The sequence below is a fragment of the Polychytrium aggregatum genome (genome assembly GCF_025602895.1).
Source record: "Polychytrium aggregatum strain JEL109 chromosome Unknown BJ171scaffold_68, whole genome shotgun sequence".
Classification (NCBI taxonomy): Eukaryota; Fungi; Chytridiomycota; class Chytridiomycetes; order Polychytriales; genus Polychytrium; species Polychytrium aggregatum.
Genome location: NW_026516270.1, coordinates 30,693 through 45,170, shown reverse-complemented (window position 1 = coordinate 45,170; position 14,478 = coordinate 30,693). Strand labels below are relative to the sequence as shown.

General features: G+C 56.2%; 1 protein-coding gene across 1 annotated transcript; it reads left to right on the top strand.

Annotated features, from left to right (window-relative positions):
* The first annotated feature begins 1,100 nt into the window (after window positions 1-1,100).
* BJ171DRAFT_272412 (uncharacterized protein) lies at window positions 1,101-4,054 on the top strand. The gene is made up of 3 exons (XM_053106811.1): window positions 1,101-1,652; window positions 1,902-2,600; window positions 2,732-4,054. The coding sequence occupies exons 1-3, from the start codon at window positions 1,248-1,250 to the stop codon at window positions 3,863-3,865; spliced, it is 2,238 nt and encodes a 745-aa protein (XP_052962233.1). The 5' UTR covers window positions 1,101-1,247; the 3' UTR covers window positions 3,866-4,054.
* The last annotated feature ends 10,424 nt before the right edge of the window (window positions 4,055-14,478 follow it).

Genomic DNA, 14,478 nt, shown 5'->3' with positions numbered 1-14,478 from the left:
GGACAGCCGCGCCGCGCGTCGATCAAATGAACGGAGATGCAGCAGACCCTGTGGGCCGCGCGATGCCCTGTGCGACCTCCGTACCGGATATGGAAAGTGATGCTGCGACCGGCTGTTTGCAATGCCTGGCTGCATCCAGCATCCAGCATCCAGCACGCAGGATTCAGCATCCAGGATTCAGCATCCAGGATTCAGCAGCACCCAGGCATGCCGCACGGTCGAACATGGTCTTTTCCTCCAGCCCCACACAGCATCGCCCTCTCGTTTCCTGGCCACTCTCCTGAAGCTTTCCTTTCGCTGCCCTTGTGGCGTTGCCTTCGTGGTCTTTCCATGCTTGTGCGGGCCACGGCTGGCGGTCACGATGGCACCGTGCTTCCAGCCGCCCGCTCTCCGACATGATCGCGCTTGGGCGGCTGGCATTCCATCCTGGGCAATGTGCGAGCAGACCGATCGACAGCAGATCCGGCGCTGCGGTTTCCGTTGGGCCCATCGACCACCAACGGGCGCGCGGGTCGTGGGTGTTGGAGAAAGGACCCGAGCAGCGAGTCGGCTTGCAGCTCGGATGGAGGATTGCATTTTGAGTGTCCGATTGGAGATCACGAATCGGGAGACCCCCGACACACCATCCACATCCACATCCACATCCACATCCACATCCACATCCCATCCACATCCACATCCACATCCACATCCACATCCACATCCACATCCACATCCACATCCACATCCACATCCACATCCACATCCACATCCACATCCACATCCACATCCACACCCTCACTGCAGCAGTCGGGATACGTTGTCCGTCCCCCCCCCTCATGGTGTGCGTCGTTCCCCCACCAGACCCCCTGTGCGTCGTCCACCTATCCATCGGCCACCACCACCCCTCCTCGCCGGCTCCTCCACACCACCCGCTTACGGCAGCAAATGTGCTTCTCGAGTCTCATCCTTGAAGGTGGCTCCTTTCGCCGCTCATCCCCCGCCCACCACCAGACACTGCTGGCCGTTCCACAGTGTCCCTCCCAAATTTGCTCTCTTTGCGTTTTTGCCCGTCCTCTCCGCCCCCCTCAACCGACACCTGGCCTCCCCATCTGGCCCTTCTCCTGCTGCTTGCTCGGCACGTTGGGTCTCGCCTCCCGCTTCCCCTCGCCCTTCGTCTTGACTTCCAACCCTCCCTCGCTCACCGTCTTTGCCACTTTGACCCGACTCTTCTACCAACGTAGAGCGCCTTCGCTGTTGTCGCTGCCATGTCTGTCCAGCCTGGCCCCCTGGGCCTGCCTCAAACCACTTCGCTCTACAAACAATCTGTTGCCACCATCGAGCAACTCTACGCCTTTGCCCCTTTACAGCCACTCCTGTTCCCTGCGGGCCTGGCACAGACCTTTGGGGACGGCACCTTGAACATTGTCAATCCCATCCACATCCTCTGGCCGTTCCTGCGCTTCGGCAGTCCGCTGTGCATCCTCGCCAACTATTTTCCCGAAGTCCAGCCCAAGATAGTCGTTCCTCCCCTCGCCGAGCTCGGAAGCCAGAATGCATGCAAGAAAATGGTCTACGCTTTTCTGGTCGCATGCATCACCCTTGGCTTGAGCGATGGTGATCTCTTCGCCGTCTCGGATATATTCAAGGACGACACCAATGTTCTTGTTAAGGTTCGTCATCATAGTTGGGTAGATTGCCAGCCGCTGATCTGGGCAGCCGTGGTTTGCTGCCAGCAAATCCTCTGATCAGCAGCCTTTGCAAGCTGTTATTCTGCTCCCCGTCCGCTCCCCCAACCGCAAGCTTCGACTCTCCTGATCCGGGCAACTCCATGCCTATTGCTTGCTCGCCATGTGAACTCGCCGCCATTGCACACCGGTCGCATCAGTGTTGATACCTTACATTCATTCCATCCGATTCAGATTCTCCGGACAGTCGATATCCTATTGTCTATGCTCAAGAATCGAGGCTTGCTGCCTCCACCCTGTCCGCTGCCGTTTCAATCCTTGGATGCCGATTTATCTGACAACCGCTCTAAAATCATCTACGAGATTCTGCAGACCGAGCGGGTCTATATCGCGCAGCTCGAGACCCTGGTCGGCTACCGCGAGAGCCTATTGTCAAAGAACGTCATCTCCAAAGACACGGCTCACATCCTCTTTGGCAACCTGATTGATCTCTTGGATTTCCAGCGGCGCATCCTAATGTGGATGGAGACAACGATCGCGCTCGGTGACGAGCATCGTATCGGTCTTGTGTTCATCCAAAATGCGGGACACTTTTCTCAATTCTATGGCACCTACTGCTCAAACTTTGACTTTGCCTCAAATACCCTCATGGAGGAAATACCAGCGCTCTCCAAGCTGCCCCACGAAACATTTACGTCCCTTCAAGATATCCAGTCCTACTTGATCAAGCCTATCCAGCGCATATGCCGCTATCCGCTCCTGCTCAAGGAGCTGTACAAGCTCTCCGAGAGCAGCTCCTATTTGTATCTCTCTGAGTTGAATGAGGGCTATGAATCCGTCACAAAGGTTGCCGAGGAAGTGAACGAGATCAAGCGTCAACAAGAGCTTCAGCACATCAAGACAGAGTTGGTTGAGCTCGTCGACGACTGGAAGGTAGGCACGATTGTCTTGACAGCGCGCCCTTTCTTGCCATGTTTTGACAGCGCATCCTTTCTTGTCATCCGAGCACCTCTAAAAAGCACCCTTCTCATGAGAGCGCATTCAAATTTGATTATCGCTTTCAGGGATTGCAACTCAGCGACTTGGGCGAGCTTCTGCTCCATAATCGAATCTTTATCGAGGGAGTCGATGAAACAGCCAGTCTGTATCTCTTCCACAATGCCCTTCTGGGATTCCGTGATAACCCTGGGCGCAAAATTCGAGTCGGTCAGCGCGAGGAAGCGGCCTTGGTTTTGGTCGGCCTCGTGTACATCAGCTGTATCCAAGTGGTCCAGGATGTTTCTCGGAGTGATGCAAGCAGGATCAAAGTGTTTTGGAGAGACGAGCGGGACAGCGAAATGTTTGTTCTCAAGCTTCGCTCCCAGGAGCAGTACCGCCAGTGGAAGGAGCAGTTGGAGCAGCTGCTCGAGCGCTTCCGCAATGGTAGTGCACGGGATTCTGGCTACTCGGCATCAACAACACCAACTGCCCGCCCGAGCAGTTCCTCAAGCGGCGATCGACTTCGCCCTTCGAGCGGTGATCCCCTGGCACCTTCAAACACGAGCTGGGATCGACAGACAAACGGCACGACACAGCCCGAAGCCTCATATTTATCGCCAGTGCTTGGTCGTGCCAGCTCAATGCGGGCTCAAGGGACCCCACGGCCATCGGCGGCAGTTCCGATTGCGATACAGGCACCTTCCTCTCCGACCGTCTCGTCTTCAACTTCCTTCGAGGGCATCAATTTAGCGCGACAAGGCTCTCGTTCGGCAAGACCGATATCCCGACGGCCTTCGACAAAGGGGGGCGGTGATTATTTCTCTGGCTTGATCGGCTCACCGCCCGGTGCCGATTTTTCAGCGCTCGGTATCAGTTCATCCCCTCCCGTGCGACGCCAGAGCATCAAAGCCCCTGCCCGACAAGTCCTTGTTTCGACATCGATCTTGAACACGGTTGATGAAAATCCCGCCAGTCGGCGAATGAGGAGCCCGCAAATACCCAATGGCCTAACCAACCTAACGAACTCGCTTAATGGCGGGGTAGCGCACGGTGGGGAAGCTATCCGCCAAATGCTTGCTCAGAATCCTGTAGTTGGTGAGGCGATGGAAACCGCTTCAAGAGCCTCAAAGCATCAGTCGATATCTAAACTCCAGCAGCAGCAACTTCAGCTCGAGCTACTCCAATCGGAGCTTGCTATTGAAACTGCAAGCGGGCCTTAATATCCCCAGACGATAGTAACAATACGGCTCGTAATTGAAGACAACGGATTTCGTGAGTCGATATGAACAGCCAAGCCGCCGCGTCGTGTTGACAGCGCCAAGGAAATATGGATCAAATGTCCATCGAGAGTAATCAATAAAGCCGAGACCATCAGATACCAGGTGTCCACTCTATCCAGAAAAAAGGAAACCACAGCCGCTTCCGTGAACATGTACTATGTGATGAGGTTCCGTCAAGCTTAGTCATATGAAGGGCGACGTGGGTGGCGACGGTGGGGTTTGAATTGCTCAAAGTACCGAGCAAAGCGCTGCCTCCGAGGGCTGGATGCATAGCCCTTGCCCTGTCGCCATGACGCATTGCCAAAGGCGATCACCACATCGGTCCGTATCGGGGAGTGCTTCAGGACGGCCTTGCACATCCTGTCAACCGCCACTTGGCGCCTCTTGTGGCCTGTGAATCGATGGTGGCGAGTCTTCTTGCCAAGGCGGAAGTCGATATGCACCCGAAGCTTCTTGAGCCAAGGCCTATGGTGCGCGACACCTTACAGCGTTTCCAAAACGAAATGGGACACCCCGTTTTGAGCCATCATAGTGGGGTTTTCTGGGACCTGAATACACCCACCCACTCATTGCGATCATGGCCAAACACAGCACCCTCGATTTCCGCATTGCTGCACTGCGATGCTACTCGCTGTTCCGCAGCTTGCGCAAGGTCGCCACCATCTTCAGTCTGTCCAAGAGCACCATGCACCGCTGGCAATCCGAGACCAGTGTGCAGGTCGACTGTGGAGACCGGAGAGCGACCGGTGGTCTTCACTCGGAGGCTGCCAAAGTAATCTATTACATTTCTTATGACATAGTTAGACGCATTCCATCGCATACAACGCTGACGAATGGGTTGTGGGCAGGTGTCCCATTTCCCCTGAGTAAAGTGTAACATTGACAATTTGTGCCCTTGGCCCATCTCCAATAATTTCTTCAATTTTTCTCATGCGAACCTCAAACTCCGTGAATCTGTCGGAAATTGGTCTCGCTATTTGCTCACGGAGTTTGGTTGGGTTAAATTCATTTTTGTTTGAGTTATATCAACTCAAAACGGCCAAGGCAACCCAGAGGAGGGCTGAGCTTGCGAATCTTGCTCGCCTCGCACGTGTTGCCAGCAGCCCGGACTGCCCTGGGACAACTGCCAACCCCGGCCCAGACGATAGGGTTGCTGACGACCCAGATTCTCTCCACCCCGACTCGACCGATGTGGCCGGCGTATTGAGCACCCAGGCGACTCACTCGCTGCCCGAGGGTCAGCATCTGGCTATATCCCAACAGCCATTCCCATGTGCTTCTCACCCACAAGCCCTTTGCGAACCTCCTCAGACAGTAGCACCCGTCGCTCAGGTCCCATTCGACCCAGTTCTCCCCTCCTCGATGAGCCTTACTCCTCCAAAAATCAAGAAGCGAGCTTACATCGGTGATTCCGAGCGCAACAAGCGACGCAAGCGTGCTGAGAGTCGCGAGGCAATGGCGTCGCATGCCTCACCTGGAATCAAGAGCTACTTCCCAGTCATCCCCAAGACCAACTCGACTGCGAGCTCCGCTGCCCAACACGCTGTCGATATCCCGGCTGGCCATGTATCTGATGTTGATCTTTTCGCAAGAAACAGCATGGAGCGAGCTGTATTGAGGCTCTGAGGAATTCTTCGTGAGTCACGCACTGACAGAGTCCAAAGAGAAACCCTGACAAGGTTCAATGCCCGCCGTTACGAGGCTGTTCTCCTCTATCTCCAGAAAAAGTTGAATGGTGAATCCTTGAGCGACTCAAAGTTTTGCCAACAACTTGCCAAAACCGTGCTTATGAAACGCAGCTTGAGACACTTCAGTGTCTTGATCCGAAAATGGGCAAGGCACTTCCTCCTTCATGGGAGCCTTCCCTTGACAAACACTGGCAAGCATCGAAAGACACTCTCGATTCTGCGTGACGAAGATGTCATGGAAGAGTGTGTCCGTTTTCTTCGCCGAAATCCAAATCGAACACCACGATCCTTCAAGAAATTTATCGACGACCACTTGATTCCCAAGCTTCGGTCCGATAACGAGTCATCTCGTCGCCAGACTCCAAAATCCATTACCATATCTACAACACGACGAGCGTTGCGTCTCTTTGGCTTCAAATTCAGGCGCTATCAAAAGGGTCAATACGTAGATGGGCATGAGCGAGAGGATGTTGTCAAGGATCGCACCCAGTATCTTGCTCAGATGAAAGTCTACGAAGAGCGAATGAAGTTCTTTGAAGGATCAAGCATGGAGATCGGGATAGAGCCCAGAAACCAAGATGAGAAAAGAATTGTTCTGGTTTCGCACGATGAAAGTATTTTTTACGCAAATGACGATATTGGTTGGGGATGGTTCGAAGAGTGCGACTATGGCCAGCCAAAACCCAAAGGGGCAGGCCGAACTGTCATGGTCAGTGCGTTTTTATGTGAATGTCACGGGGTCCTCAAGAATGAGTCGTCCGACGCCACTACGATCATTGATCCAGATTATCAAACTTCCTGGAAGAGCGATGACATGCTCGAGCAAGTGCAGCGGGCGATTCCAGTATTTGAGTCCCTTCATCCCGATTGTGTTGCTCTGTTCCAATTCGACAACTCCGCCAATCATCGAGCATGGGCAATTGACGCCCTTCGAGCCGAGAAGATGAATATGACGCCTGGTGGGAAGCAGCCCCTGCTACGATCGACTGTGTTTGGTCCGGACAATGCCTTCCAAAGCATGCAGTTCACCCAGGAGGTGTGACGATGAGGGAGACGGTCACCGACGGACTCACCCCTCCACACGTGCACAATTGTTGTGGTATCAGCGGGTCCCGTATTTTTACCAATCCCTCCCAAAAGGACAAGCGTGGAACCGCCTTTTATACCTGGCTGTCCGGCTGTTAGAGTCCGAAGGGGACTCAACGGCAAAAGAAGAAATGAGCTCGAAGTGAGCTCAGGGAAGGCAAGGGTAAAGTCCGAAGTGGACTCGGAAAGGGAGCGAGGGAAGCAAAGATCCGTTCAAGATAAGACTTGTCTCGAAATGAGACGTGAGGAACACTCAGAGAATAAAGTAGAAGGCACTTTATTTAGTCCTATTTTGAACGCTGAGGTTCGACTACACATCGCGGGGGTCAGGCTATTTATAGACAAGTCCGGACTTGGCAGCGAAGGGCGGCCAAGGGAGGGAAAAGTGGGCGATCGAGCAGGGCGAAGGGGGCGATGCACGAGCGAGGGCCGAGAAGGACCACCGAGACAGGCAGAGAACCAAAGCGAGGGAGGCGCAAGCAAAAGCGAAGCACCTGGCAGGAGAAACGTGCAAAGGTGAAGCAATGTGACTCAACTTCCAAGAAGCGGATTGGTCAAGTATAAGGTTGGGGCAAATGCATGCGAGATGAACAAGAGATCGGGGCGGTCAGGCAGGTCATGAGTCAGCGGTGGGGGGACACATGACCGGCAGCCGAATTGCAACCAATCGTAGCGAAGCGCGTGCACAAACAAACCGGCGCGTGCGAAGAAGACAAAGGAAGCGGAGCAGCGCGGGGAAACGGAAGTGCGGAAGGAGCGGAAAAGACAGGCAAAAGGCGGAAAATCGGAGGGGAACTGCAAAGCTACACACAAACAAACAGAAAGGCAAAAGAACAGCCAAGTGTGCAGTCAAAGTGGAGAATAAGCAGGAGCTATCCCTAACAATGCGCTTGCACAATCCAGTTGTTAATTGGAAGTCCCTCTCCCTTTCGTTCTCCGATCCCTCTTGCCTTGCTGATGGACACATCCTCGCGGATGTCTCTGCTTCTTCCTTGGACACTTCGTCCACTTCTGGCTCTTCGCCTCCCTGTGAGGGAGCGATGGGGAGTGTGTGTGTGCAAGGGAGAACACCTGACCAGGTGCTTGGTAGAAGAGGTTGTTAAGGAAGACTGTTTATTGTTCTGACTGGAGTGTGATACATACTGGCGGACGCAGGCCTATTTATAGACCGGGGGCACCTCCGGGGGACGAGGTGGGCGGAAGCGGTCTCCGGCGGGCGACGGGGGCGGTGTAGCACCGAGGACCGAGAAGGGGGGTGCGAGGACAGGCGAGGTGCAAGCGAGAGAGGCTTGCCACAGCCCAGCGGCATGTGTTACCCGGTGGCGCCGTTGGGAGCCACTCAGAGGGCGAGGCAAAAGCACGCGGTCAGCCACGAGCATAAACAAAAGACGTGCAAGGAAACTACTGGTGCGCAGGAGGACGGAGGGATCGGAACGGTTCCGGCTTGGCGCCGGGTGAACGGAAGGGCGGCTAAACTACGGGTAAACACCGGATAAACTCCGGGAACGGATGGGACGGGGTGTGGGAAACCGGGAGGAGCAGGGAGGAGCGAGAGGGAGCGAGAGGAAGCGAGAAGGGACCTCGGAGTGCAAGAAAGGTCCTCGAGGGACCGGGGAGCGACCAAAATGGATGGGGATGGTGCGGAAAGTGAAGTTTGTGGTGCGGATGTCATGAACACCCTCTGCCTTTGCCCACTTCCTTCCTTTGCCTTTGCCCTTTCCTTTCTGTTTGCCTGCCTTAGTGCTTTCCCTTCCTTCTGTTTGTTTGTTTCCCGCGCTGTGCTGCCTCGTTGTCTTACCGCCAGCACGCGCGCTGTCGGTGTTCCGTTCCCGCTTCCTTGCTGTTGGTCATGGGTTACGCCCACGACGCCGCCTCGACGCCGCCTGACGCCTTGGCGCCGCCATGCCGCCGCCACTGACGCCCGCTGACTCACGGATCCCGAGTCACGGCCGCCACCTGCTTCGCTCGCTGCTTCGCCCTCCCCGCCGCTGCTTCGCTCCTGCCCCCTCGCTCTGCAGCGTCGATCCTTGGCGCTCGCATAAATAGCCCTCCGACCAGCCTCTGTCTTTTGCCTTCGTCTTGCCACTTTGTATTTTTAGTATCCTAAGCCTTGGATCTAGAATAAAACTTTGGCTTCACACTTGACACTCTGTGTCCCAGTCCAGTCCCCGCTCCTCTCCCTACGTTCGAGTCTTGCATTAGGACTCTTGCGCACTTCCCTGCTTGCCCCGTTGTCCAGTCTTGACACTTGGCAAGACCTTCAACAACCCCCCACTTGTGTAGGAGATGGTATCTCCGACGCTGTGCTGCGCGTACTGCGCGTACTGCGCGGCGCAGTGGGTCGTGACCTGTGCTGCGCTTTGCGTTTTCACGCACCGCAGGCAGGCCACCGCAGGGTATACCTGCGGGTTGCCCCCGTTCCCCCCGTTTGTCTGGAGTTCGGTTTTATCGTGAATAAACGTAAGTGCTCCCCGAGCTCACCCGTCCGCTAGAGTAGCCTAGCACCGCCCTGTTCTGCCCCGTCCTGTCTTGTCTTGTACCCCCTCCCTCCCCGTCTTGCCCCAACGTCCCAGTAGTGGACGTTACATGGTAGCATCGGAAATCCTCGTCTTGTTTTCGTCCTGTTTGTCCTCTTTCTAGATCCTCAAGCTGGATCCCGCCTCTCTTGCCGACCGACTCTCCTCTCTGTCCCTGGAGCCTGCCCCTGCCATGAGCAACCCCCGCCCACTTCCGGAAGCCTTCCTCAAGACCTTCCGTGCCCCAGTGTTTACTGGGAAGAGCCGCTCCTCCTCGGTGGAGGACTGGCTGCAGCAACTCGAGGACTACCTCGATGCTGCCCAAGTCGCCCCCACCCACCACATCGTCGCCGCCAAGCTCTGCTTAAAGGACCAGGCGTACCGTTGGTACCGCCGCCAAGGGTTCGACGAGCAGAGCGAAGGTGTGTTTGACGACTTCAAGGACCGCCTCCGTCGCCGCTTCGGCAGCCCCAATGCTGAACTCATTGCCCGTGACAAGCTATACTCTCTCGTGCAGCGTGGTTCTGTGACCCGCTACATCGAGGAGTTTGAAGACCTCTCCTCCCAGATTGAGGAGCTGGGCTCTGCTGATGCGATGTACCTCTTCCAGAAGGGCCTCAAGCCCAAGATCAGAGAGTACATCGCCAGCAACCCTGATGCCCGCAAGTCCCTGGACGTGATGATGGACGTTGCCGAGAACCTCGACAACGTCCAGTACCATGGCCGCCAGTTCTACCCGCAGCTGGCAGGCGGCCATCGGTCTCATCACGTCCCAGCCCGTCCGCCTCGCCCGGCCCCGCCCGCAAGACCCATGCCTGAGCCCATGGACGTTGACGTCAACGCCATGGAGGCTCGTGGCCCTCCCCGCTCCCGGTTCCAGCAAGCTGCCACTGTCTCCCCCAAGGACAGACAGAAGCAGGAGGACCTCCGCCATGGTTCCTGCTTCTTCTGTCACCGACCGGGACACCAGGCCAAGGAGTGCCCCATGAAGTCGGGAAACGGCCGACCCTACTAGGTGGCTCTGGAGCCCTAGTAGGAGACCAACGCCGTGGATTGCTCAATGCAGTCCACGCGTCTCCAGAGGAAGTTCACCTCGCCCCCTCCCCCGAAGGAGAAACAAACCAAGTGTTGTGCGTCGTGCGAGAGGTGCATGGTGGCGCAAGCCGCCTGCCTCTCCACGAACGTGAAGAGAAAACCAAAATTGAAAACCAAAACAAAAAAGAAAATCAAGAACCCTTGAGGGACAGGACCGCCTGTGCCCTCACCCCTGTCAAGTCGTGTGTGTCGGATGCTTCCGACATGTGTCCGCAAGCCGTGGACGTCGTGTGCAATGGCGTGCTGACGCCGCAGGCCCCCGCAATGGCCGAACCCTATCCAAAATGTCCGAGTGGCCGTGATGAAGCCAACCAAGACCAAGTGTCGCCCGTTCCCCCAAGTCAAGTCATGGTGCAGGAGGCTGTGCAGGAGGACCATGAAGAGTCCCTGCTGTACCTCCCTGCCACCGTCCAAGGTCACACCGTCCGAATGATGGTGGACTCTGGAGCAAGCTGCAACTTTGTCAGCAGACGCTTGCTCCAGGAGCTCAACATACATGCAACCAAGAAGAAGTCGCCGATGAGTGTGGCGCTTGCAGACGATCGTGTGCAGCAGTGCACACACCAAGTGGTCCTGCGAGTGGCCCTCCATCCCAAGTACCATCCTGTCCTGTTGTTCCAAGTGATCGACACCAAGTTCGATGCCATCCTCGGCATGAGCTGGCTTGCTCGTGCCGAGCCGACTCCAGTCGTCGACTGGAAAGGCCGCACTGTCCGTGTTGGCCCTGACATTGTCCTGCAGGGCATGGCCTCACCCAACATGCCACCTCTCCTCTCAGCCATGCAATTCAAGAGGCTGATCAAGAAGGACACGTCGTTCCTCTGTGTCGTGCGTGAGGTCGACGACACCGACCAAGCCGGTCCCGGTCCCCCGCCTGTGGTGACCAAGCTGCTCGACGAGTACAAGGACGTATTCCCCGACCAGTTGCCACAATGCCTGCCACCCCAACGCACCGTCGATCATCGCATCGACATCGAACCAGGCTCGTCGCCTCCGTCAAGACCGACGTACCAACTGTCGCTGACGGAGATGGACGAACTCAAGCGCCAGTTGGATGACCTCCTCGCCCATGGGTTCATCCGCCCGAGCCAGTCACCGTATGGTGCACCAGTGCTCTTTGTCAAGAAGAAAGAAGGTGATCTCAGGATGTGCGTCGACTATCGCGCACTAAACAAACAGACCATCAAGAACACCTACCCGTTGCCCAGGATCGACGAGTTGATGGATCGTCTGAGTGGAGCAAAGGTCTTTAGCAAGATAGACCTCCGCTCAGGCTACCATCAGATCCGCATCCACGAGGATGATGTCCACAAGACCGCCTTCAGGACTCGCTACGGACTGTACGAGTTCCTAGTGCTGCCGTTCGGATTGACGAACGCACCTGCCACGTTCATGCAGCTGATGAACGATGTGTTCCGCCAAGAGCTCGACAACTCTGTCATCGTGTACCTGGATGATATCCTTGTGTACAGCAAGGATGAAGCGACCCATGAAGGTCATGTCGCCCGCGTGCTGGCCAAGCTACGCGAGCACAAGTTGTATGCCAAACTGTCCAAGTGTGAGTTCTTCAAGAATCAAGTCCCGTTCCTGGGACACGTTGTCTCAGGAAGAGGAATCGAAGTCGACCCCGCCAAGGTCAAGTCTGTGGTCGAGTGGCCGCCGCTCGCATGCGTCTCTGACGTGCAGTCGTTTCTCGGTCTCGTCAACTACTACCGCCGATTCATCCCCGATCTGGCGCGCACTGCCGGTCCACTCACAGACCTACTCCGCAAAGAGTGCCCCTTCGTGTGGGACCACCCACAACGCCAAGCGTTCGAGACCCTCAAGCACGCCTTGACGAACGCTCCTGTCCTCGCTGTGTTCGACCCGAACACGGATGTCTCCGTGCACACCGACGCCTCCGACTTTGCGGTGGGAGCTGTTTTGATGCAGGAGGGAAGGCCCGTTGCCTTCGAGTCGCGCAAACTGTCCCAACACGAGATCAACTATCCCGTGCACGAGAAGGAGCAGCTTGCGATCATCTACGCGCTGCAGAAGTTCCGAGTGTACCTCCACGGTACCGCCAAGCCCTTCAAGATTGTGACGGACCACCAGTCACTGCGTTACCTCGACACCAAGAAGAACCTGAGCCGACGCCAAGCGCGATGGATGGAGTTCCTCGCCGAGTACAACTACGAGGTTGTATACCAGAAAGGCAAACTCAATGTGGTGCCTGACGCACTGTCCCGACGCCCCGACTACCAATTGGCGTCACTGTACGAGTCGACTGTCAGTGTCGACAACACGATGCTGGATGTTGTCCGAGACAACATCGCCAACGACAAACAGTTCGGAGAACTGTTCCGAAAGGTGTCTAAGCTCCCCAAGGACGACGAATCATCCGAGTACACAGTGCGTGATGGCCTGCTCCTCCTGAAGAAGGACAGCCGTGTCTGTGTGCCGGACATTCCGTCGTTGAAGACCAAGTTGCTCCAAGAGGTCCACGACTCGCCCCTCGCTGGACACTTTGGAGTCGAGAAGACATACGACCGACTGGCCAAAGTCGCATACTGGCCTGGAATGAAGCGCACCGTCGAGAAGTACATCGAGTCCTGCCATACCTGCAAGATGGTCAAGTCACGCACGACCCGAGAGCAAGGATTGCTGCAACCCCTGCCTGTTCCCGACCGCCCCTGGACCAGCATGTCCATGGATCTCATCACGCATCTACCGACGACCAAGTTGGACCACGATGCAATCGCTGTCTTTGTCGACAGGTTCAGCAAGATGGCACACTTTGTGCCGTGCCAGACGACATGCTCCGCGCCTGACCTTGCACTGCTGTTCTTCAAGCATGTGTTCAAGCACCACGGCCTCCCAAAGTCCATCGTCAGTGATCGAGACCCCCGATTCACCTCCTTGTTTTGGACAAGTCTGTTCGACCATCTCGGCACCAAGCTGAACATGTCAACCTCGCACCACCAACAAACGGATGGACAGTCCGAGCGGACGATCCGCACCCTCGAGCAATACCTGAGGACATACGCCTCGACCAGCCAAGACGACTGGGACATACAGCTGAGTCATGCAGAGTTTGCATACAACACCGCCAAGTCGAGCACAACTGGCTTGAGCCCCTTTGAGGCGCTCTACGGATTCCAGCCTGATGTTCCCACCTCCTTGACACTGACCGAGTCCACGGCTGGATTGCCTCCCAAACCAAGTGCCTTTGTCAAAGATCATCAAGTCCGACACAAGATGATCGCCGACGCGCTCACGGATGCGCAACAAGTGATGGCGAAGTACTACGACCGCCGACACCAGGATGTCTCCTTTGAAGTTGGAGACCTTGTCTACCTGGACGCCGACAACATCAAGGTCCCCGAAGCCCAGTCAAAGAAGTTGTTGCCCAAGTACCGAGGACCGTTCAAGATAGCGGCCCGACCCAGTCCCCTCAACTACCTGTTGGACTTGCCACCTGGAAGCAAGCTCCATCCTGTCTTCCATGTGTCCAAGCTGCGTCGCCACACGACCCGCAGTCCAGCACAGTTCCCCGACGCCGACGAAGGTGTCCCGGACGACGCACCACTGGAAGACGACCTCGGACAATACTATACTCAAGAATATGAAGTCGAAAGGATCGTGAGGCACAAGAAAGTGGCTGATGGGTCACTTCGGTTTTATGTCAAGTGGGTTGGTTACCCACACTCGGGCAACACATGGCAAACACTGGAGGACTTGTCCCATGCACCCGAGGAGCTGAGTAAATACGGTAAACACCTCGAGGAGCCCCAAATAAAGAGCACACGCAGGGCTCCTCGCAGGAAGCCTTCTTAAGTGTGGGAGTGTAGGAGATGGTATCTCCGACGCTGTGCTGCGCGTACTGCGCGTACTGCGCGGCGCAGTGGGTCGTGACCTGTGCTGCGCTTTGCGTTTTCACGCACCGCAGGCAGGCCACCGCAGGGTATACCTGCGGGTTGCCCCCGTTCCCCCCGTTTGTCTGGAGTTCGGTTTTATCGTGAATAAACGTAAGTGCTCCCCGAGCTCACCCGTCCGCTAGAGTAGCCTAGCACCGCCCTGTTCTGCCCCGTCCTGTCTTGTCTTGTACCCCCTCCCTCCCCGTCTTGCCCCAACGTCCCAGTAGTGGACGTTACACTTGCCCTGCCTTTGCCCCGTCCTCTTCGCTATA

Coding starts and splice junctions, on each gene's coding strand:
- BJ171DRAFT_272412 (XM_053106811.1), top strand. CDS start 1,248: ATGTCTGTCCAGCCTGGCCCCCTGGGCCTGCCTCAAACCACTTCGCTC. Junction 1,653..1,901: donor ACACCAATGTTCTTGTTAAG/GTTCGTCATCAT, acceptor CATCCGATTCAG/ATTCTCCGGACAGTCGATAT. Junction 2,601..2,731: donor AGCTCGTCGACGACTGGAAG/GTAGGCACGATT, acceptor TATCGCTTTCAG/GGATTGCAACTCAGCGACTT.